Source organism: Lissotriton helveticus, chromosome 1_1 (assembly GCF_964261635.1).
Source record: "Lissotriton helveticus chromosome 1_1, aLisHel1.1, whole genome shotgun sequence".
NCBI lineage: Eukaryota > Metazoa > Chordata > Amphibia > Caudata > Salamandridae > Lissotriton > Lissotriton helveticus.
In genome coordinates, this window is record NC_136057.1 from 631788732 (window position 1) to 631813290 (window position 24559).

At 50.4% G+C, this 24559-nt stretch overlaps 1 protein-coding gene across 10 annotated transcripts in view; it reads left to right on the forward strand.

The window, feature by feature from the left end:
• UPF2 (UPF2 regulator of nonsense mediated mRNA decay) overlaps positions 1–24559 on the forward strand; it is a 1696571-nt gene that overhangs the window by 419289 nt on the left and 1252723 nt on the right. For all 10 annotated transcript variants that reach the window (XM_078674159.1, XM_078674161.1, XM_078674162.1 and 7 more), the window contains one exon: positions 958–1066. In XM_078674159.1, coding sequence (XP_078530285.1) covers positions 958–1066 — 109 coding nt within the window. The remainder of the gene's footprint in view (positions 1–957; positions 1067–24559) is intronic.

Here is a 24559-nt window from a genome sequence, read left to right on the forward strand (position 1 = left end):
TGCTCTGTGTCTAGTGCTATCCGTCACCTCCATTGGCTTCCGGTGGCCAGGCGCATTGAATTCAAGGCTTTGTGCATCTCTTTTAAGGCCTTGAAACTGGCCTCCCCACCTATTTTGGCTAATCTGCTTTCGCCGTATGTCCCTTCACGTCCCCTTCGGTCAGAGGGTCAGCACCTGGTAGTGGTCCCCAGAGTACGTAGAGTGCGGGCTGGTGGTCGCTCTTCGTTATAGAGCTGCCGGAATTTGCAACACACTTCCTGTGCATATTCGTGGCCTTGAGAATTATCTTGAATTTAGGAAGGCCATTAAGACTCTGCTCTTCCCCACTGGCTAGCTGGTGTCACCCTGCAATCTGTTGGTCTTTCTTTCAGCGCCGGGACGCCCTTTTGCTGAGGCAGCTTTCGCGCTATATAAGACACCGTAACATAACATAACATTATAGTTTACAGAGCTGGAGGGTTGGTTACTATACAATTAGTGAAGGCTTGCTAAGGTCTTGGAGACCAGCTCATAAGCTATGCTAACATTATTGTTTTACCATAGATTCCAGACCGGTTCTTTGAAATGTCTTTGGGTTAATGGTTTATTCTTTTGTACACCTCCTGATTCTTCTCACTGCTCTAACAATATTTACCAATAAAGTAAAACTACATAAAATCCAGTACCAGAAATTATTACCAGTTCTTGAAGATACTCCGCAAACCTCACCTACTACCCAGAAAATGTCAACTGCAATCTAAGAAGTATGTCTGTCAGAAATACCAGCACTTAATACTATTGGCTTAGGTCAGTAACATTTTCTTAATGCATAAACTGCTAGTTAATGTAAAGTACATTTTGATTTGCTATTTCAAAATATATTCCTTTTATGAGATGCATATTTTATTTTCTATAAAAGGTGAATGTTACGTAATGTAGAGTTTTCTTGTGACTGACTTACATTTCATTGCTTTGTAGGTTGGATTTACTTCCATTTTATGCACGATTGGTTGCAACATTGCATCCATGCATGTCTGACATAGCAGAAGATCTTTGTTCCATGCTGAAAGGGGATTTCCGATTTCACGTATGTTTTTTGATATGTGATCCTTATTAGACTCCTAAAAGTAGGAACATGGAATTGCAAAAATGTTTTGGGTGGTTGAGACGCATTTTCATTTTTAGCCAGCCAAATAACAGAATGTATTTTTGTATACGGAGAATGTAATCTGAAATTCATGTAGGGGAAATGCTAATAGAATGTTTAGAGTAGCATTTGTGCAACTGTCGAAGTTATGTGTTGGTGACTAAATCTGTTTACTTAATGTTTTCGCTTTCTTACCCTTGTGAAAATGGTAATTTTTACATGATGGATATATAGAAAAATACTGGAAAGAGGGACTATGAATGAACCTTGTGAAATGAACAATGCCATTCAAAATCTTGCTAATAAGCAGAAATGTATAGCTTCAGACACTGGGCTCTGAACCAGGCCATCCGGGTCCGTTCCATATCTAGAGGCCGCCCAAGAAGCCTGGTAATTTGGTCGCTATCTTCAGATTTTTTTATCCACCAGTATATCTGGAAGCAGAGCAAGAGTGCAGACGATTTTCAAAGGAGACTACATCTTTCCACTGAGTTTTTTTAGCAAAATGTACAAAAATTGAAAAATGAAAGAGCACCATCCGCTACAACGGTGACGTTGAGAAAAGGCACAGCAGTTTTCCACCAGCAGAACACAAACATGGGACCCTACCTTCATTCTACGACCGAAGTGTCGTAGAATGAAGGTAGGGAATTACGCATACTCCCTTAAGTCTTTACCTACAGTGCTACCATAAGTACACCCAGAAAAACAAATATGAGCTTTGCAACCTGTGTCCTCAAAGAAAAAATAAAACCCCACAATGCAGAGTGCTGTAAAGCATTGTAGTGTAGTTCCTATATTATCCAGTATTTGGGTGTCTTTCATAGATTCACATGCCTGAATCATTCCCCGTCGTCGAGACGGGAGCGGCTCCCGTCTCGACGACGGGGAATGATTCAGGCATGTGAATCTATGAAAGACACTAATACTGGATAACTGCAGTTACAGGTAAGTAACGCATTTCTTCCCAATAGGCTTTGTGCATTGGAATAATATATCCTATAGAGTTGACGTAGGACTTAGGTCGACTAGGTCTCTATCGAATATATTAGACTTAATTGTGAGTGCTCGCTAGCTCAGAGGTCACTAGAAACTTTCTCGAATAAACAAGAAGGGATTCGTTTCTGACAACCGCATAAACATGACAACTTTGTTTCCCCAAGAATAAAACTGATCTTCAGAGTCGTGGAAACAATAGATAGATATTTTACTCATTCAATCGTGCATGCTTCGTTTCATCAGAGTTGCAGAGAAATAGAGAGACCGGCGTTTTCAATAAAAGGGTTTATTGAACAGTCTTCTTTCTCATGCAAGTAAAGTGAACTGCTACAATCGTAATACTGGTTGAAAGTATAATGCGTACAGTAAGAAGAGTATTATAAAAAAATACTGTAAAATCATTGTATGGCTCCTAGACCATAGATAAATACATACATAAATAACAAAGGCTAAAAAGTACTCAACTGGTGCTTCTAAAATACGCCTACCCCAATGTACCTAATCTAAGTCTAGTACGAGGTAAGAAGTATGGGAGGTGTAGCATAGGTTTAGTCTGTTTTTGCCAAGAATCTAACCAAGAGTTCTCTTGGGGTCTAATCCGCTCCGTACCTTGGTTTTAGAATGAAGGAGGTCTGGTATCTTTATCTCGGGACTCGATTTCCCAACACCCCGAGAGGGGAGCTTGGAAACACTGGAGGTGGATTCTCCGCAAGAGAAAGGCAGCCTCTCTGTCAGTGCGTCAGCTGGAGGGTCGGCTTCCTTCGGCACTTGCTGTAGCGAGCTGCGTCGGGCAAGTAGATAGTCGAGCTGCTCCGAACCACCGTGTGTTTGCTAGGGCAAGTGTAGGCATATTTATACCTTGAAGATGCCTAGTTTGACGTAAAGTCGGACATAATAACGTCACCAAAGAACCCCAAGGGAATGGTAGTTCTTTGAAAACGCCATGATTTCTAGGACAAATCAATATTCAAGTAAGGGGATGTCCCCGACTGCTGAAGCTGAGTTTTCCAAGAAATCGTTGTGGCTTTTTGGAACTAGTGGAAGTAGCCATGCCTGTATGTGGACTGGATGGGTTATGCCTAAATATGGGTATGATTTCGATCCACGTATCTCACCGTCAGCAGATTGCGTCTGTGAGATCTCAATGAATGCCGTCATCAGGATTGGTAGCCGCTGGGGACAACACGATGCATGGGCCGTTACCAAACCAAGCAGGTATTAACATCCGTTGGCAGCGCTGATGAGTGTTAGACCCAACACGCATATTTCTCCACATAGCAGGCGTCGTAGAACAGGTAAGATGCAATCTTGCCAGATTGGTCGGAATGATAGGAACCACGTGGTATTCAGGTTTCTTAGACGAGCCAGGCCCAGGATCTGTATCATGCGCTCATGACACTTCATTGCCAGGAGAGTGTTCGCAATGGTAACCTGGGTGTCGTTGCTGACCGTACTTGCCATATCAGAGCAGGAGAAATAAGAATAGTATTCCTGCTGCGAGTCCCAAAATGAGAGACAGGCCGCCGAACACAGAGTGCACGAAGTTTGGAAAAATGCCTAGGACTGCTTCAAAGGGTGCTAATAGTCCCGAAAAAACTGTCTTAAATACATGTACAATACCACTGGTATCAGACATGTTTAAGATGCGACCTAACATTTCTACGGAATGTATTTGGCAGATTGTTGATAAAAGGGCATGTATCTCTACAGAGGACCTTGCAACTTGTAGTTCATACGTCTCTGTAGACGAGGTCAGTGGCACAGTTTTTTGTAATAGAATGGCTTTCATTCTGCTTAAAGTATCAATTCGAATAGAAGAGATGTTCAGTGAAGGCCAAAGCGGCGACTCCTGGTCTGTTTTAGCTTTTGGAAACAATACTTGCATACAACAAGTGACCCTGGATGACACAATTTTGAGATAAGGTTTTCCTGGCATCATTCCACAACAGCTTTGATCATTCAACATTATATAGCTCCCGTTAGAAAGCTGCCTAAAAATTGGATCTATCACTGCTGCTGAAGAACCTTGCTGATGGCAGGATAAATTCTCAATAATAATAAAAATAATCGTCTGGGACCCTGCCACTTTCATCGGATCTTCGGCGGTGCCCAAGGCGGCGTGTTAGAGCCTGCCGTGGCTGCCTGCCGTGGCTGCTGCGGTCACCGAGGAGCGACCTGACATGAACCCCCGACGACCCGCAGAACAGAGCGAAGCGGCAAGACCCCCCTGCGGAGAGTGCTGACGAGGAAACTGCAAGCCCTGGGAGCCTCCCTCTTGCTACGGAGACCCTGGATGACTGATCCCTGGTGCTGGAGCGCCAAGCCCTGGATCACACGGCTCGCGGCGGAGGTACCTCTGGCCTCTCCCCTCTCACCGGAATGCCCGCCGGGTGCTGTGGCGGTGGATAGCGACGGAGCCCCTGGACAGTAGCGGTTGGGCTGCGGTGCTGCTTCGGAGCAGCAGGTCAGTTGGATCGCGGCTTCGGCAACCCCCGTGAAAGCCACAGTGCGATCACACACGGAGAGAAGTCGCCTCACAGCCCCGCCCCCTCAGGAAGTGCACTGAATAACACAAAACAACGCTGATAGCAGAACCATCGGCTATCATGTATTAATGGAGTTTTTATTTTTTATGGAGCCTACAATTGGAAAAGAGGAATGTACACACCGACAACTTGGAAAAAAGGGCGTGTTGTAGCCAGCAGAGAAATCATCTGATACAAAAAACGACCTCAGGACTATGGCAAGGTATCGTGCCTCTTGCTCAGTTTTTCATTTTTAATTTGCACCACTTCTTAATTTGATTTACACAACTTTACTTTTGAGATCCTTCTGCCCAAAATGGCTGGGGCCATAAAATTGTAGTATTTACTCGACTCTATTTCCCTGAATTCCTCACAAAACCAGATCTATTACCCAAAATGGCTGAGGTCATAAACCTGCAACAACAAATGGCCAGACCCTCTAAGCTAATTTAAAAGCACTGCCTCCCCTTGGCTCTCCAAAATAGACATAGGACTCCCCTACCCTCCCAGTAAGATAGAAACAGGACTTCGTCGTCCAGCCCCTGTTTAGTATATGAAACTTATCTGCATCCCTGATCTCAGGACATAATAACAAACAAAGGACTACTATACTCTTTGCTATCCCTCATTCTTGGCGGCCATCTTAGACTAGTCAATCCTCATCTCTTCACCATGCCTAACGAAGCAGCCATCTTAGGCTAGTCAAAATCTCTACCCTTCCATACACACTTCTTAACGTTTTCACTCGCACACACCATAGCTCTTTTCCTACACCTACCCATACAGCCCCCCTCACCTACCTCTTCCCCTTCGTCCAACATGGAACCCACGGGCAAACACACACATATGAAATTAATTACCCCCCAGAGCTCTCCAAAAAAAAACGCAAAACGTTTTAAACACAACTTCTTAAAGTCCCACCCTGAAACCCCCTTTTTAGACACCTACTTCTCTCTTATCAATGGAGCTAAGAGCACCGATATCATTCTATACACTATACGCAGAGCACAATGGAGAAAAGCATTCCTCACCCTACTCACCATCTCGACCACCAGGAAAACTACCCATGGCATAACACTTTCCACCACACCATCCCAACTCTACCCAGCTAGAGCAACCATCACTATCTACAACAACGGCACTATCTTAATTCAATCCACAGACAGAAACCTTGACCTATTTGACAACCTGTTTCCCACTTTCAAAGAATACATCTCCAACCCTCAGATCCCACACCATCCGGCCTCCAATCCCAACATCCTCGACTCCACAGCACCTCCTACCACTAACACGCACCTCCTCCCTCCCCCCAGTACTCTACTCTATCACTCCCCGGCTACAGACACTTCACACTCCTCAATCCCAGACGCGGATCTCCCCTCCACCACCAACACCCCCACCCCCACATAACCAGCACCCCACACTTCCGACTAGCTTCTCAGAACAACCCACCTCACCTGACTGCACCCCACACAACATGACTCTCTCCCAACCCATCTCCCCCCCACTCTTTGCACTCCCGCCACTCCTAGCCCTCACTCTTCCGTCAACCTCCCCCCTCTCACTCCCCACTACCACACCGTCACCCCCGCAACCCCCAGCCTCCATGCTTCCCGCAATTGCCCTACCCCTCCTATCACTGACTCCCTGTCCAATAACACCAACACCATCACTAATCCTTTCACTCCCCTGCCCCCCAACCTCCCTACCTACCCGAACATCAACACACTCACTAACACCTCCAACTCCAACCTCTTCACTAACACCCCCACCCCTCTCCCCTCCTACTCCATTAACCTAGACACCTGCTCTCCTTCAGTGCCCACCCCCAACTCCTTACCCAACCCCACGCTGGACATGATTATGTCCACCCTCCTCCAAGTGAGAGAAGAACTCCACACCCTCAAAGAGTTACTCCTCACACACCCCAGACACCCCCTTCCCACCACCACTTCTCCACCTAACAACATATCCCCTTCACATCCTACTCACCCCCCTCATTGGACCTCTATCCCCTCTCGCAATACCTCCAACCGCCCCCGATGCACTATCAATACCTTTTCGGACCCCGACATACACACCCTACTCCGCACATATGTCCCAGTTCGCCAAAACCTCTTATCCACCACACACCTGTCCATTCCTACGATTCTCTCCAACCCCCTCAGGCACCCCACGCAAAACAACAGAGGCTCCGTCCCCAACAACCTCACTAAAGTCCCCCTCACTCTAGATCCCTCCTCCTCCCTCTGCACCCCCAGACTCAAATGCACACTTCTCAACTGTAGATAGGCCCAAAGACACTCCTCGGAGGTCGCTGATCTCATCATTACTTTGAACCTTGACCTAGCCATCCTAACTGAAACATGGTTAACTGAATCTTCTACTCCTATCATGGATATCCTAGTCCCCCCCAACTACTGGATCATTAGACTTGACAGGTCCAGCAAGACAGGCGGTGGAATCGCATGCATTTACAGGAGCAACCTTTCAGTTAATAAAGTCACCGCCCCCTCTCTTACCTCCTGTGAATACATCTGCCTTGATGTCATCAGCGAAAACAAACCTGTATGTTCACTACACATCATCTACCACCCACCTGGGGAAAACCTCACCTTCTCCCAACAACTCATGGACACAATCTCAACCAATTCAGGACGGCAAAACACTCAAATTTTCCTTGGCGATTACAATCTTCACTGGAATGATTGCAGTGACGCAGTGGTAAATAGCCTCTAAAACTTCCTTAACGCTTTTGACCTCACCCAAATATGCAACAGTCCGACCCATGACAAAGGATCTATCCTCGACCTTATCATCTCCAAAGAAGGCACTATTCAACTTGATTCAATCCAACCCTGTGACTGGTCAGATCACCATATTGTCACATTCTTCATCAATGAAAAAGTTAAACTTAACCCGGTCCAATCCTCCAAGCCTAAAGTTTGGAAAAGAGACCTGAAGAAACTCAACCCAAACTCTTTACCCCCTAACAGCTGCAATCTCCTACTTCCCCCTACCGGCGTTACTGACGTTCAATACTTAACGGACCACTATCTCAACGCTATGACCTCAATAATCAATGAGGCTGCACCGATGCAACTGAAAAGATTCTCCACTAAGATCTCCAACCCATGGTACGACGGGAGTCTCAATGAAGATAGACGGACCATGCGAATGGCAGAGCGCACCTGGAGATCTGCTCCCTCGGCACTGCACCTAAAAATTCTGAAGAAAAAGAGAAACGCCTACTTCAGGAAAATAAAATGCTCAAAATCAGATTTCTTCAGACTCCAGCTCGACCAAGCAAATAACCGTCCAAGAAAACTGTTCGAGCTAATCAGAACACAATCCAAGGAACAACCTTAATCAGTCGGCACTATGGGCGATGCACCTTCCTGTGAAGACTTCTCTGCTTTCTTTAACCAAAAAACTGAAAACATAAGGAGCGATCTCCTCATTGACGCAAGCCTTTACTCCAAACCCCACTGCATAACATCCACTGAACCAAAAAACAATGCGACATGGTCATCCTTTGGCACTTACTCTGAAGAAGAAATTGACAGACTACTCAGCACCTTGAAACCATCCAATCACCTCACTGACCCTCTTCCTGCTAGCGCTGTAAAAGACTTCACCCCTTTGCTCCTCCCACTCTGGACTAAAATTATCAACAGCTCACTTCAACAAGGAACCATCCCTGACTCCCTCAAAGTTGGACAAGTCACACCTTTACTAAAGAAACCAACAGCCGACCCCACTGATCTGAACAATTACCGTCCTATTACCAACATTCCCACTCTCGCCAAACTGTTGGAAAAATGCGTTCAACTACAATTGACAAAGCACATAGAACAGTTTGATCTCCTCAACCCTCATCAATCAGGCTTCCGAGCAGGGCACAGTACCGAAACTGCTATGACTCACATAATTGACGACGCCCTCCAAATTTTAGATCAAAACGATACCTGCCTCCTCATCCTTCTTGATCTCTCTTCAGCATTCGACACTGTTAAACATGAGAACTTACTCGAACTCTTAAACACAAGAATGGGTCTTTCTGGGACTGTTCTCCAGTGGTTCACTTCCTTTCTACACAACCGGTATCAGAAATTCAAGAGCAACAACTTGATGTCCTCTCCAGTACCTGTATCGTTAGGTGTCCCCCAAGGATCCTGCCTATCCCCTACTTTGTTCAACTTAGTTATGGAACCTCTCACCACCTTGCTACAAGCATCCAATGTACACTTCCACATGTACGCTGATGACACTCAACTGTATCTCAAACTACAATCCCCAAAAGACATCATGCGTCTGAACTCAACGATCAGAAGCACCCAATCATGGCTGGCCGATAACCACCTCAAACTCAATGCTATGAAAACTGAGTTCCTTCTGATCTCACCTCCCGCGAAAATCTCTACCACTCAAACTTGGCTTAAACACCTAACTGCACTCAATGTCCAACCGACCATCGTGGACTCAGCAAAATCTCTAGGCATAACACTTGACGCCAATCTCAACATGCAGCAGCATATCAGCAAGGCAACTAAGGGAGCGAACTTCCAAATAAATACCTTGAGGAAACTTAAACCCTTCCTCCCAGCCAAAGACTTCCAAACTGCAGTACAAGCGCTAATCATCCCTCGCATAGACTACGGCAGCATCGCCCTCTGCGGCCTCCCCCTAACTACAACTGCATCCCTGAGAGCCTCACTAAACGCGGCAGCGAGACTCATCACTGGATCAAAAAAACATTCACATATTTCCCCTGACTTTAAATCCCTGAACTGGCTGCCTTTTGAAGCCAGAATACATCTGAAAATTGCCTGCTTGACGCACAAGGCTGTACACCTGAACTCACCCAGCTACCTCACTCAGAAGCTGACAATTTCTGGCGGCTCCAGAACCACCAGAAGCACAAACAATCTTCTGCTGAAGCCTCGAAGATTCCGGAAGGAAAAAACTTACAAACGCTCCTTCTTAGGAATGGCGCCTAGGATCTGGAACTCACTCCCTCCTGAAACCAGGCTCATCTCCTCCACTCCTCTTTTTAAGAAAGAAGTAAAAACTATCCTCATGGCTAAATACACTTGAACTATTACTTTGGACCTTTTAAGACTCTGCGTCGATCTGTATTACTTGTTTGATCTCTTTGCCCATTTGTATTACTTGTATTATCGACTTACCTGATTGTCCATGCTCCCTCTTATTTGTACTATTTGTATTACTGACTTTCCTGCCTAACTATGCTCCCTCGTGTACCTACCTCTTATGTGTACTATTTGTATTACTGACTTTCCTGCCTAACTATGCTCCCTCGTGTACCTACCCTACCACTCACTTATTACCTACAATTACGTTATGCCCAAATGCCTGTTAGGCACTCTCCTGTTCTTACCCCTTGCCTTTGTAAAGCGCTCTGATATCTGCAAAGATCTTGTTCGCGCTATATAAAACTTTCAAAATAAATAAATGTATGTGGGTCTGCAAGGCTGGTTGTTTTGTGTGACTACAGCCCAGCACAATAGGCCTGGAAGGCGTACGCAAGTTTATTTACCTCGGACACTTCAGCCCCTGAGACTGTCTGGACAGATTTAACCGAGTGTGCAACATGTCTACTTCGGAGGCGATGTGGGAGCATGCGGCCTCCTTTATTGCTTACTATGTAAAATGTATGCTTGAGGCGTAGCATTGCATTTTCGGCTCTATCCAGATCAAGGCTTTTAAGTTGTAGAGCTCTCTCTCAAGTTGCCTCAAAATCCGGGGGGCACCAGTGTGCCTATGTATCGATTCCAGTTCTAGCACGGGCATCTGAAAGAAACACGTTAGTGATAGATTCCTTACCTTAGAATATCCCCAGGCGTCAGACTGGATCCGGAAAATTTTCCGTAGCAATACCCCTGCGCGCCGGCAGGCGTCGTCCATGGCTCCGCGTCAGTCGTCGGCGCCGGAATGACGTTGTCGGAGTACTTAGACGCCGCCCATGCGCGCTGACGTCAGTTCTTCTTTTTTCCGCGCCAGCTAGCGCAGATCCGGAGAAGCTCTACCCCTTAGTCTTTTTTGACTAAACTTTTCAATCTTTTTGATAATTTTTTCTACTCGAGTCTTCGACTCCGACGGTGCCAGTAGGGATGCCCGGGTTCAAACCCTGTTCCAAGTGCGACCGACTGATGTCGGTTACCGACCCCCATCACCGGTGCCTGAAGTGTTTAGGCCTCGACCACCGTACCTGCTCCGACTGCTGGGCCCTGATGTCGAAAGCTAGGCGGGAGCGGTCCCGCAAGCGGCTCGAGCTCCGGCAGTCGGCCCCGCGCCGCTCCAGGTCCCGGTCCCATGGGAGGTCGAGGGACAGGTCGCGGGGTCGGAGTCCTCGCAGCTCCGGGAGTGGACATCGGTCATCGGGATCCAAGTCCTCAGGTAAGAGGCATGAGAGGTCGGAGAGGCGTCATTGTTCCTCCGACCCACCCCGACGCTCGCGATGCGGCCGGGCGTTCGGGTTACACCACCCACGCGGCTCCGACTGAGTCGCAGGCGTCGCCACCTGCCCCACACCTTCGGGTCCCTGGGCATGGCGCGACGCCGGAGGAGATCGAGCGGTACCTCTTGGCCATGAGGTCCCTCCCTCCACAGCCGGGTCCTGTGGCGCCTTCGGGCCCAGCGGCCCCGGCTGGAGGCCCTAGCGGGTCAGGTGCTTCGGCCTCAACGCCGTCGGGTGCTTCGGATCCGGGTCGTCGCAGGTCGACCTCACCGGCGCCGGCCCCGTGGGTGTCACCCCCGACGCCCCTTGTGGACGCCGTCCCCAATGTTCCCATCGGTCCGACTCTGGCGCCGGAACGCCGCCGCTGGGCGCCGCTTCCGACGGCCTTTGGAGATTTTTACTTCCATGAGGAGGCCCCGTCTGTTGAACCTGTTCTACAGTAGATGGGTGACGAGGGGGATTGGGAGGGGTCTGCTGACCCTCTGGCAGAGGAATGCCAGTCTCAAGAGGACTGGACATATGAGTTTGGGGAGGCCAGTGGTATTGACACTTCGCCAGACACTGGATTTGTCTCCCCTCCCACCCTGGCTACGGAGGAGGGGGCTGCTTACAGTGTAGTGTTGACGAGGGCGGCCAAGGCCTTAAACCTTGAGCTCCCCGTTGCGGCCGTGAGGACTAACCTCCTCACTGAGGTCCTTAAACAGCAGGCAAGCTCCAGGTAGCCACTGCTGCCGTTTAATGAGGCCTTGTGTGACGTTCTTGTGGGCACTTGGTCCAAGCCCGCCTCTGGTCCGCCTGTGGATAGGAACGTGGCCAGACGCTACCGCCCGGCTCCGGGCGACCCTTGCTTTTTGTCCACCCATCCCACCCCCGAGAGCTTGGTCATCCAGGCCTCTACTTCCCAGACCGCATTCCCGACGACCCCGCCCGATCCGGAATCCAAGAGGTATGAACAGTTCGGGAAGAAAGTGTTCTCGTCCCTGAGTTTGGGACTGCGGTCTGTCAATACCGCATGCCTCTTGGGTCGCTACACCCACACCCTGTGGGATACTGTCGCGAACGTGCTGCCACAATGCCCGAAGGATGTCCGGGCTAAACTTGCCCAAGCCCTTGCGGAGGGTCGAGATGCAGCGCGATATTCCATCCGGTGTGGGCTGGATACCACGGACTCACTGGGCAGGGCGATGGCAACGACCGTGGCGGTTCGACGCCACGCCTGGTTGAGGACCGCCAACTTTTCGGCCGATGTCCAGTCCACTCTTCTGGACATGCCGTTCGATGGCCGTCGCCTCTTTGGCGACAAGGCAGACCATGCGCTTGAGCGTTTTAAGGACTCCAGGGCTACGGCCAAGTCCTTGGGCCTCTCGGCCCCACGCCAGCAATCAGGTGCCTTTCGCTCCTTTCGTGGCCACGGAGGGGCGCCCCCACACGAGCTTCCAGCCACGCACCGCAGAATGTTCAGCAGCGCGGTGGTGGCCGTGGAAACCGCCGTAACTGCGGTCGGGGACAGCGGCGAGCCCAGTCCACACCTCCCTTCGCAGCACCTGCCTCAAAACCTTCCTAGTCCGTGTTTTCAGGCCCATGTGACGCCAGTGGGTGGCAGGGTTCGCCATCACCTCTTCCACTGGCACAATGTCACGTCGGACGGGTGGGTGCTGCAAATCGTCCGAAGGGGCTACTCCCTCCCATTCGAGGCGACCCCTCCAGCCATGCTACCGCAATGCCACAGAGTATGGGGGGATCATTTGCGACTTCTGCATTAGGAAGTTACGGCCCTCTTGGCCAAGCGCGTTCCTGGGCCAGAAGTAGGGTGTGGTTGCTACTCCCACTACTTTCTGGTACCCAAGAAGGGCAAAGGGGGCCTCCGCCCTATCTTGGACCTACGGAACGTCAATGGCTTCCTCCGGAAGGAGAAGTTCAAAATGCTGACACTGGCTCAGGTCCTAGCTGCCCTGGACCCAGAAGACTGGATGGTAGCGTTGGACTTGCAGGACGCTTATTTCCACATCCCCGTCCTGCCGCCCCACCGGCGCTACCTGCGGTTCACGGTTGGCCACGAGCACTTTCAGTATACTGTGCTCCCCTTCGGCCTTACCAGCGCCCCACGGGTGTTCACAAAGGTGATGGCGGTGGTCGCAGCTCATCTGCGCATGTTAGGGGTTTCAGTCTTCCCCTACCTCGACGACTGGTTGTTGAAGGCGGGCTCGCCCCAGAAAGTAGTCAGCCACCTCCAGACGACGGCAGACCTCCTGCATCAGCTGGGGTTCTCCATCAATGTGCCAAAGTCACACCTGTGCCCCTCTCAGAAGCTCCTCTTCATCGGAGCGGTTCTCGACTCGGCGCAGTTTTGGGTTTATCCTCCCGAACAGCGGGTCCGGGATATTCAGGCTATGATTCCACTCTTTCAGCCTTTATCCCGGGTATCGGTCAGGTTGACGCTGCGGCTTCTGGGGCTGATGGCCTCCTGCATCCTTCTGGTGCATCACGCTCGGTGGCGGAAGTGGGCTCTGCAGTGGGACCTGAAGTTTCAGTGGGCCCAGCAGCAAGGCAACCTTTCCGACCATGTCCTGATCTCGGAGGGCACTGCGAGACAGCTGCAGTGGTGGCTCACGGACCGCGATTGGGTCAGTGGCAGATCCCTCTCCCTTCCCCAGCCGGAGCACGTAGTTGTGACGGACGCGTCCCTCCGGGCTTGGGAGGCCATATGGGAGAGGCGGAGATCAGAGGCCTCTGGTCTCCGGCGGAGTCCCGGCTCCATATCAACCTTTTGGAGCTGCGGGCGATTCGTCTAGCACTGAAGGCATTCCTCCCCTCTGTCCGGGGGAGTGTAGTGCATGTGTTCACGGACAACACCACCGCCATGTGGTACTGCAACAAACAGGGCGGGGTGGGGTCGTGGACCCTTTGCCAGGAGGCTCTGCGCCTCTGGCAGTGGCTGGAACAGCAGGGCGTGACCCTGGTGGTTCAACACCTGGCAGGTTCTCTGAACGCCAGGGCGGACGAACTCAGCCGTCGGTGCATGATGGATCACGAATGGCGTCTGAACTCGGACGTGGCGCAAGGCCTCTTTCAGCAATGGGGAGAGCCTTGGTTAGATCTATTCGCCACCGAAGAGAACGCGCAATGTCATCAGTTCTGCGTGTTGGAATTTCCAAGGCGGCACTCGCTCGGCGACGCTTTTCGTCGCGTGTGGAGTTGCGGTCTGTTATACGCCTTTCCGCCTATACCACTTCTGCCCAGAGTGCTGAAGAAGATCAAGCGCGACCGAGTACAAGTCATCCTTGTGGCCCAGGACTGGGCACGAAAGTACTGGTATCCAGAGCTACTCAGTATGTCAGTCGATCCCCCGGTTCGTCTGCCTCTTCAGGAGGACCTTCTGTCACAGCAGCAGGGGACGGTCCTCCACCCGAACCTGTCCAGTCTCCACCTCCATGCTTGGAGATTGAGCGGCGACATTTGAGGCCATTTGACTTGCCTTCTGAAGTCTGTAATGTCATTCTGGCAGCCAGGCGTCCCTCCACTAAGTTGGTATACGCCTGCAGGTGGAACAGATTTGTGGCATGGTGCACAGCAAAGGCTGTGGATCCTCTTGCTGCCCCTCTTTCGGAGGTTCTTCTCTTCCTTCTTTCTCTTGCCCAGCAGGGCTCTGCTCTGGGCACTATCAAGGGCTACCTTTCTGCCCTTTCAGCCTTTCTAAGGCTGCCTGATCAACCTTCTTTGTTCAAGTCCCCTATTGTAAATCGATTTCTGAAGGGCATCACACACACGTTCCCTCCTGTTCCGTTTGTGATGCCTCAGTGGGACTTGAACCTTGTTCTTAATGTGAAATCATCCGGACCCAACACTAGGCGGCGATCTATGCACAGATATGAATGTCAGCAGCCCTACATGCCAAGAACAGATGCATACTGGTAAGTAGCATATTCGTTCCTTTCTGTCCATCCGGACAAGGTTGTGTTACGTACTAAGCCATCTTTCCTGCCCAAGGTTGTCACGACCTTCCATATCGGGCAGTCTATCACCTTGCCCACCTTCTTTCCGCCACCGCATCCCTCTAAAGAGGAAAAACGGCTCCACCGTCTGGACCCAAAACGTGCGCTTTCATTCTACTTGGATCGCTCACGCCAGTTCCGGGTGGATGACCAACTCTTTGTTTTGTTTTTTTTTGTTGTTTTTTTTTAAAACCTTTATTAGCGTCAAAAGGATATACAAGTCTAGGCCTACAACCAAATCGGCCGGCCTCAATATGTAAAGCGGTCAGAGGTTCTAAGGCAAACATTACAAATACAATCAGCAAGAATCAGAGGCAATACCATCGTAAAAAGGGAGAAAACACATAGGAACCAGACAGCCAAGAAACAGGAGCAAAGAGGGTTAATTTTATAATATGGGGATAAGGGGTACGAGAGGCTCACTTTCGATATAGAGCAGTCCGAAGTCCCAAAACCATCCTCAGCGACAATAAGGGGGTGCGGGGCCGTAATACAGGAGAGGCAACACAATACACACAGGGAGATAGGGATAATTCAAACACAATCGACACGTGATCATTATAATCTTTACATGCCCACCACCCAACATCACAGCCGAGCCAGAACAGAGGGATCGGATATACATTACATCAGAAACTAACCCGTCCTAGTGACCTCTAGGAAAAAGGGGGGGGGGGCGAGGAAAGGGGGGGAAAGGGGGGAAAGAGGGGAAGGGGAGAAGGACAAGGCGGAAAAACGATAAAAGGAAATAATATACAAAAACGAAAGAAAGAAGACCACGCCGAAACAGGCGTCCCGTGGCGAGAGTACAGGAGAAAACAGGAGTATCAGCAACAAGGAGGGTACAGCAATCAAGATTAAAAGCAACCGACCCATAAGAGGAGGATCAACGACGCCACACACCCCACCCCGAACACACCACGGGAGGCAAGGACAGACGCGGCATTACTATAAAGCGACACAAAAGGGCCATAGAACTATAAAACAAACAACAAATAGAACCCAACCCACCCATCCCACCCTGCACCCCTGTAGAAGGCTATGGCCTACCCTTCAGACAGCGTGCCTGTCGCCCTAAACCAGAACCCGAAATATAGCAAGAAAAGAAAGAAAGAAGAACGAGACAAAAAGAAACAGAAATAAAGAAAACAGGAGGGAGGAGCATGAGAACAGAAATCAATACAGTCGGCCGCAGCCCTCCGCCCACCAGACAATCGTAGCAAAAAACAGACCAGGACGACACCATTTCAAGTACCATGAAACTTACAGAGAAGGGGACCTCCCACCGCGCTTTGGGTACAAACAACTGCGCCACGAAGTCGAACACCAATAATCCACCAGGAGTCGTACATATCACCCCCATCCCTTCCGAACCACCAATCCCACCCACCACATGACAATGTGAAATGAGCTACTCAATACAAGACCAGCACACAATCGAAAAAAATTATGACTACCATGTAGACAAGGGGGGTCAATCGGTCCGCAAGTGAGCAAAAGTCCGAGTAGAGAGTTTAAATGCATCAGCAATCGCAGCACGGGTAATGAAGAACAGGAGTTCAGTTTCGCCGTTTGGGAGAGCGAAGGGTTCTCTGCAATAGACAAATGCGTAGCCAGCGATGCAGGTGCAGGCGACAGTCCATCAATATTTCTAGGCATCCGAGCCGAACAGGGCCGCGGTACAATGTCCAAGTCTCTGGGGTCCGAACCTCGAAAAGCGGGGAGCTCCAAAGTCACTGGCACACAAAATGATCGTCGAGCAGCGGCAGCAACACTTGCAGCAGTCGAGGGGGGCGAGGCAATGGAGTCTCTGAAACAAGAGGGGGGCAAGAAGAAACGGTTGCTCAAAATGTCGGCAGATCGCGGCGGGCTCACAGGGACTTCGGGGGCCAGGGATGCGTGCAGGGATCTCAGAGCTTCCAGGATATCTCCGACTGTAAGCTCACGCTCACCAGACCGGATCCCCGCGCAATCAGGCAACCCAAGCCCGCTGCCACGAGGCGATACAAGTTTCAGAGGGTCGTCCGCCATTTCGCGAAGTCGGCCCAGTCGCTACCTTTCCGCGACTCTCAAAAAACAGTTAAAAAATGTAGGACTTTACAGAGCTCCGGGGGGTTCCCAGCAATGGCAGCCTTGGTGCAGAAAGGATGTCCGCCCAATGCGGGTCTCCACCCACGCCAGCACCGGCGCCCCCAACAAGCAGAGTCCGGGCGCAGAGGACCAGGGCCGCCGGACACAGCAGCGGCGGGGGGGAACCCCTTCACAGAATCAGTCCCCGGCGCATCTCACCCATCTCAGCCTCGCGGCCACCAGGGCAGGCCCGGATCAGGATCGCCGGGATGTTCGCACAACGGTTCTCATCATTGGTTCACTCTCTCGACCGGGGCCGACAGTCGTCGGATCTCACAGGCTAGGTCCCGGTCCAGGTTCCACGGAGGCCCCGGTCTTGCGGAGGGCACAACTTCGGAACCGCTGCACGTCGAAACCTCCGGGCCAAACGGTGAGTACAAGCGAGGTGCACTGTCTCCAATTCTCCGATAATGTGTCGTCTCCGGACAGGTTATGATACAGGATATACGATCAGGCCGGAGGGCTGCGGGAGCCGAGCTAAAAGGCGACCATTACGCTCGCGAGCTTGGCTCCTCCTCGACCAACTCTTTGTTGGTTACGTGGGCGCTAAGAAGCGGAAAGCGGTACACAAGCGGACCATCTCGCGGTGGATCATCTTGTGTATCCAGGCATGTTACTGCTTGGCTAAAAAGGAACCCCCCTGTTGGTTTGCGGGCTCATTCCACCCGGGCCACGGCTACTACAACTGCCCTGGGCCGGGGTGTGCCCTTGCAGGACATTTGCCAGGCAGCTACGTGGGCCTCGCTGCACACGTTTGCAAGACACTACTGTCTGGACAGTCAAGTCTGGAGGGATGGCTTCTTTGGCCGTTCCGTCCTCCAGGACTTTCTGGTGTGATTATTGGTTCGCAGGTTGGTATTGCTGGGGTATATATTCCAAGGTAAGGAATCTATCGCTAACGTGTCTCTTTCAGATGCACAAGTTACTACTTGTGTAACGATATATCTGTAAGAGACATTAGTTAGTGATAGATTCCTTACCGACCCACCCATCCTCCCCGTTCTGCGAACCGATATCTAAGGTTAAGGTCATCCCCTTTCAGGGCCCTAGTTTCATGGCACCAGTGTTGGTTCTATCATGGCTCTGCGTATCTGGCGCGGAAAAGCTGTGCATCAGAACTGACGTCAGCGCGCATGGGCGGCGTCTAAGTACTGCGACGATGTCATTCCGGCGCTAACGACGCCGGACGCGGAGCCGCGGACGACGCCTGCCGGCGCGCAGGGGTATTGCTACGCAAAATTTTCCGGATCCAGTCTGACGCCTGGGGATATTCTAAGGTAAGGAATCTATCACTAACTAATGTCTCTTACAGATATATCGTTACACAAGTAGTAACTTGTGCATCTCCAGATCTCTCTTTTTGGCTTTCCTCATCTTGTCGTGCGCTGCTTTTGCAATGAGAGCCCTTCCGGCCTCCAATTTTAAGGCCTCCCAAATCGAAGACAGTGCCATGGAGCCTCTATAATTTAAGAGATAGATATTCTTTAAGGTTTTCTTGTTGGTACTGTGACCGTCGTCAGTGCTGCAGCAGTGTCTTAGGAGGCGTCAAGGAGGTATTTGATTAGGGAGGGAGGAAGTGTGAAGGGTCATTGTTATATGTTCATGGTCTGACAGCGAGCGGGGCTCAATAGTAGACGCGATCACTCTCCTCCAATACCGACGGGAAGCTAGAAAGTGGTCTAAACAGGCATATGTCTTGTAGGCTGCAGACTAAAAGTTGTAGTCCCGTTGGTCAGGGTTTGAGAGCGCCACACATTATGCAGCCTGCATTCCTTCAGCCAGTCCCGCCCCTTAGGGGGTAGGGCCCCTGCATTACCGGATGTAAGTCCCTAGCAGTCCTGCTCAGCGTCCATCATTATGTTCAGGTCCCCCCCCTACCACTATTGTAGCGTCTGAGGTATGGAGTACACTGGCTAGTGCATCTGTCAGGAAGAACTCCTGCTGCTCGTTTGGGGTGTATATCATTGCAACCTTGAGATTAAGTGTACCCAATTGCACTTGAAGGGCTAGTAGGCGACCCTTAACCTCGGCTATAGTACCCAGGGCTGTACCGGGAAAGTGCTTGGAGAGGAGAATGGCCACACACCCTTTCTCCGCCCTCCCCGAGGACCAAAACTGTTTTGGGAATCTCTTGGTGCACCTTCTCTGTGTGTGTTTAGAGAGTAAGTAGGTCTTCTGGAGCAGGCACATTTCACCCTGGGCAGAGACAACGCTGCTGATCCCTTGATAGGGTTGTTGAGGCCACACACGTTGAGACTAATGATCTTGGTTTCATAGACAAAAGGGGAACAAAGCGAGCTATGAGAGATCGGGCAAGTATCTCTACAGATGTGTGTGGGGCCTAATGGAACTACTTGGAGTACTGATATCAGCACGTGTGAGTGGAGGACCTATCTGAAATAGTTCATCGAAAGGGGCACCCCAACAAAGCAACCTAGACCCCAACAAGGTAACAAATCAAACAACGATGTTAACATTTGGAAATTTCTGAAGAACGTTTGTCTGTTCTATTGGAATGGGGAGGTACGTGATCATAGAGGACGTGTCTACACCCCCAGGAAGTCCTCCGTGGTATAGCAGAATCCACCATGAGACGTGTGAGTGGAGGACCTATCTGAAATAGTTCATCGAAAGGGGCACCCCAACAAAGCAACCTAGACCCCCAACAAGGTAACAAATCAAACAACGATGTTAACATTTGGAAATTTCTGAAGAACGTTTGTCTGTTCTATTGGAATGGGGAGGTACGTGATCATAGAGGACGTGTCTACACCCCCAGGAAGTCCTCCGTGGTATAGCAGAATCCACCATGAGACTAGTGGGAACGATGACCTCATCCGTGCCGTCGCTCTTTCTGTCGTCCCACCACCGTCACTACCACTACTCAGTTCCCACACCTCCTTGTATTACTAGGCTTCCCCAATCTCAGGAAGCCTCATAGGTGGCAGAGTCCGCCGAGTAGGCCTTCAGGACCGCTTGTCTCTCTTTGCTGATGGTGTCCTGATCCGGTATCGCTCTGTCAGGAGCTTTTCGCCTGTTTGCCATGTTTGTCGCTGCTCTCTGGTGGCACCTGGGGAAGCGGGCCACTCCTCTACCGGCGTGTCGATGTGCAATTGGGCACACTCTTTCCTAAGGGACCGGATCTGATGGAGAGTACCCTTGTAGATGAAAATAATACGGAAGGTGTGTCCCCAGGCATAGGGAATGTTGGGTTTCCGTATGTGATCTGTGATTAAGCAAAATACCTTGTGCTTTTGTAGAGTGAACCGGGTGAGGTCTTTGTATAGCACTGGTGTGTGGTCTTTGAATTGGATTGGGTGCGTTTCTCTGGCTTGTTTGAGAATATCCTCCTTAGTTTGGAAATCGTGCACGCACACCGATATATCTGCCAGAGGGTCCTTTTCCTGACCGTTCAGGTTCCACCCGGTGGACCCCGTCTAGTTGTAGAGTGGATTTGTCTGTGAGTCTCAGGATACCAGGACATGTCGAAAGAGGTCTGTGATGTATTCTCATAGATTGGACCCTTCTGCTTTCTCCTGACACGTATGTTTTATCTCTGGGAGCAATTCTCCAAGTCTTTGTTATGGGCCGGAAGGTCTAGGTGCTGCTCTTTGAGTGTCATGACCTCCTGTTGAAGCAATCCAAGTTCTTTGTTTCGATTGGACTCCCTTTCTTCCAGTGTGGCCACTCTTTTGCCCACCTCGTCAGTATCGTGTTGTACCTCCTGCAGCTCTGCCGTTAGATCTGTTTTCATTACCTGTAAGTCAGCTCGTAGGGATGTGAATAGCAATTCCAGGAAAGTCTTAGTCACCGGTCCTTCCCCTTCTTCAAGTTCCACTTTGTATTCTGCATAAGTGTGTCTGTCCTCTGTGGCGGAGCTTCCCTGCTTGCCAAACATTTCCTTGAGGGAGCGAACTTTTTTGGATCTGTTCACCACATGCTCCTGATATGAGCGCTTCAAGAGGCACTGTGGAGATCAGGATTAGGTCTTCATGTGAGTCTTCACATGTATCGGCCCGAGCCAATGGGTATACTCAGTATGCAGCCTGGGTGGGTTCTGCGGTGGGGACCTCACCGCAAAGCTATGATCCTAAGTAAAGTGCAGGACCCGGCCCGGGCCTCAAACCAAGCGTTGGCCCGCACTTGGTTTCAGGGAATCACCCGTTACCGGCCCAGGTCTCATCGTCCCAAGACCAAGCCGCTCCCAGGAGCAGTCTGATCCACTCCATTGCCCAGGTGCTGCACAGTCGAGCACCCACTCTGCTTTTGCGGGCTCCGGTGGGTGCCTTGTGATGTCGGCAACCAGGAGACCTCTCAGATGGCCAAGAAGAGGGCGCCGGTGGGCTCTGAGGAGTGCTGATGTCGGCGACGGCTCGGAGCGATCGGAAAAGACGTCCTTGCTTCCCGCCATCTTGGCCATGTGCCTTATGTTTTTGATGCCAGCCCCTCGCCTCATATTACAAAATGGGAAAGGAGCGCTCTCAAAATTACAATAATTATTACAGTTCAAAATTTGACAATCCACAAAAAAGGGTTGTCAGGCCAAGTCTTCATGAAATATTCAGTCTTTATTCCACAAATATAAATGTTCAATATCAAATCATTCCTGTCAGATGTTCAAAATCAAATCATTCCTGTCAGCCTACGTGTTTCGTCCCTTGGTGGACGTCATCAGGGCTGCAAGGAAAATATCTATACACACCGGTCAGTGTTACAAATTGATAGTATTCACATCAAGAACATTACATTTCAAATTCAAACCGTAAATCAATTTTTTAATAGTCACAATCAATTTATCTCCTGCCTATCTCCATTCTTTTTTTTTTTTTTAAAGACCTTTATTGACAGAAATTCGCAAATTCAACTCAGTAAAGAGCCCAAAGGGCTCACAGATACAGTACAGTGCAACATAATAAGCGCAAAGGATCTGATACAGGAGTAATGAGGTCTAATTTTTAAAGGTTGTTTCTGAAGGATAGACGGAAGCAGGATATCACAGCACAATAGATTGGATCCGGCCTAGTACAATGAGGATAGACAAATGCACATTGCAACAAGATGCCAGATTCGCTGCGCACCACCTAGAAGATAAACGTCTAAACCCAGAAAAGAAGAAAAGGAGAAAGAATAGAAGGCCCATAGAACCAAAAATAAAAACAACCCCCCCCCCCCCCATCCACCCCCCACCCTGCACCCCTGCAGCTGGCTACGGCCTACCCCCCCCATGCAGTGTGCCTGTTGCCCAATAAAAGGAGTCCCGAAATATAGAGAGTAAGAGAAAAAACCTAAACTAAAACTCCTATAAAATAAGGAAGGCGGGGAGGAGTCCACCATCCGTCCCTCGGCTCCACCCTCCCGTAAGGCCAATAACAGCACAAAATATAGTGTCCGGCGGTGGCAGGCATTACGGCCAAAAGATATTAAAAGCACAAAGGCAGCCCGCAGCTTAACCAAGTGTAGCCATCCACAACCCACCTGTCCAGGGCAACAACAAGGAAACCACCAAAACATGAGCATAAGCGCACATCCCCGACCCACTCTCTTTTCCCCACCACTGCGAACTATGGAAATCCAGCAGCAAGCCGTCCCCCGGCTACACCCTCCCGCAAATACAATAGTGACACAAAGTGAATAGTCCGGTGGTAAAAACAGTTCGCAGCAAAACGGTGTAAAGCACAAAGTCAACACATCGCACCATCGGAGAAAACATCACATCACCCAGTTGCCACGGTCAATAACGAGGAATCTGCCAGTCCGTGAGAAGAAGCGTTTATCCCTGTCCCGTTTTCTCCTTACCGCCAATGCACATCAATGCAGACAAGGAAGACGTGTGCGGTAGTCCAGAAGTGTCACTGTGGTATGAACACCCAGACGTGTCGCATAGAAGAAAAGCCAGTGATCCCAGGGAGGACATAACGGGTACCATCTTTGCATTGTGGAGCACGGGCGAGATCCACAGTCCAAAAACACCAACATTAAGCAACCGGGCATCAGCCATGGCCGCCTCAAGGCGCTCCGGGGACTCCAACCAGGATCGGGAGCAGATAGGCAGGGCGGCTTGTAACAGAATCGGGTCAGAGAAGGAAGACACAAAGTCCACCAATGGCAGCAGCGGCGACTTAAAGTACGGAGGGGGCAAGGATCGGAGCGGGCACTTCAATCGCAAGTCCGGCTCAGAGTCCACCCCGTGGTCTGGACGTAGAAGTTCCTCAGCATGGGACACAACAGGACAAAGAGCCTCAACAATGGCACTCGGGCCGCCATCTTGCAATGGAGAGGCAGGAGATGCGGTGGGAAGCTGTGCTCTGCCTGTCCAGCCAGCCTCGGACTCCCCATTAAAGAACCAAGCGCATCAAATCTGTTAGCAAGATCTCGAGCAGAATATTCCATTACACTGCGGAGGTCAGCAACAGCCGACATCAGGTCACCATATCGCCCTCCTCTGTTGTGCCCCACCCCACCAACATCGGTCCGCTCCAATCGTCCCGAATGCACTCGGGATGTGGTCCTCTCTCGGCCGGCGATATCCATGTCCGTTCCCGTAATCCGCACGGTCCCACCGTCACAGGCCAGGAGAAATGCGTAGGGCTACAGTAGTGGCAGAGGAAGGTAGAACCTCGAGAGCTGTTCGTAGGGCGAAGTGTCTCGTCGGGTGTAGAAGCAGACCACAGGGTGGGAGTCGCCCGCCGATCGCCAGGCAAATACAAGCCGCCACTGTGACCGGGTAAGCCGTGTGGACAGCTGAGAGATGCGCCCAAAATTAGCCGGAACACCCCATGCTTCGCCGCTAGTCCAGCCGAGGCACAGCTCGAAAATCGGCCACTTCCCAGTTGAGGTGGTCCGGCCGGCACCAAATTGCCGCGGTCATCCGCTGTTGATCACTCAGCGGCCGGCCCGGATTCCAACTAGAGGTCCCGGTCTCAAGTCCACAACAGGCCTCAGGACGTATTCGATCGGCGCTACCGCTAGCTTTCAGGTAAGGGCTGCAGAGTTCCACCGCCGGGCATCGGAGAGGATCGGGCACCCATTCGTGCCGTTTTCATACAGGAGCGCTGGCCCTATCTCCATTCTAAATAAAATATCCCAGACCACAATAATTCAGGAAAGTGTCCATACATAAATTTCTTGCGTTCAATGTGCTTATGAAATAAAAGAATTACAAATTCGCTCCCAACACACTATTCAAAGAGAAACTGCACTAGGAACAAGAAAAAGAAAAATTGAAGGGACATACCTATATTTATCAATCAGTCAATCATTCATTTATTAGTCATTGCTTTGTATATCAACGATCATCAATATAAAG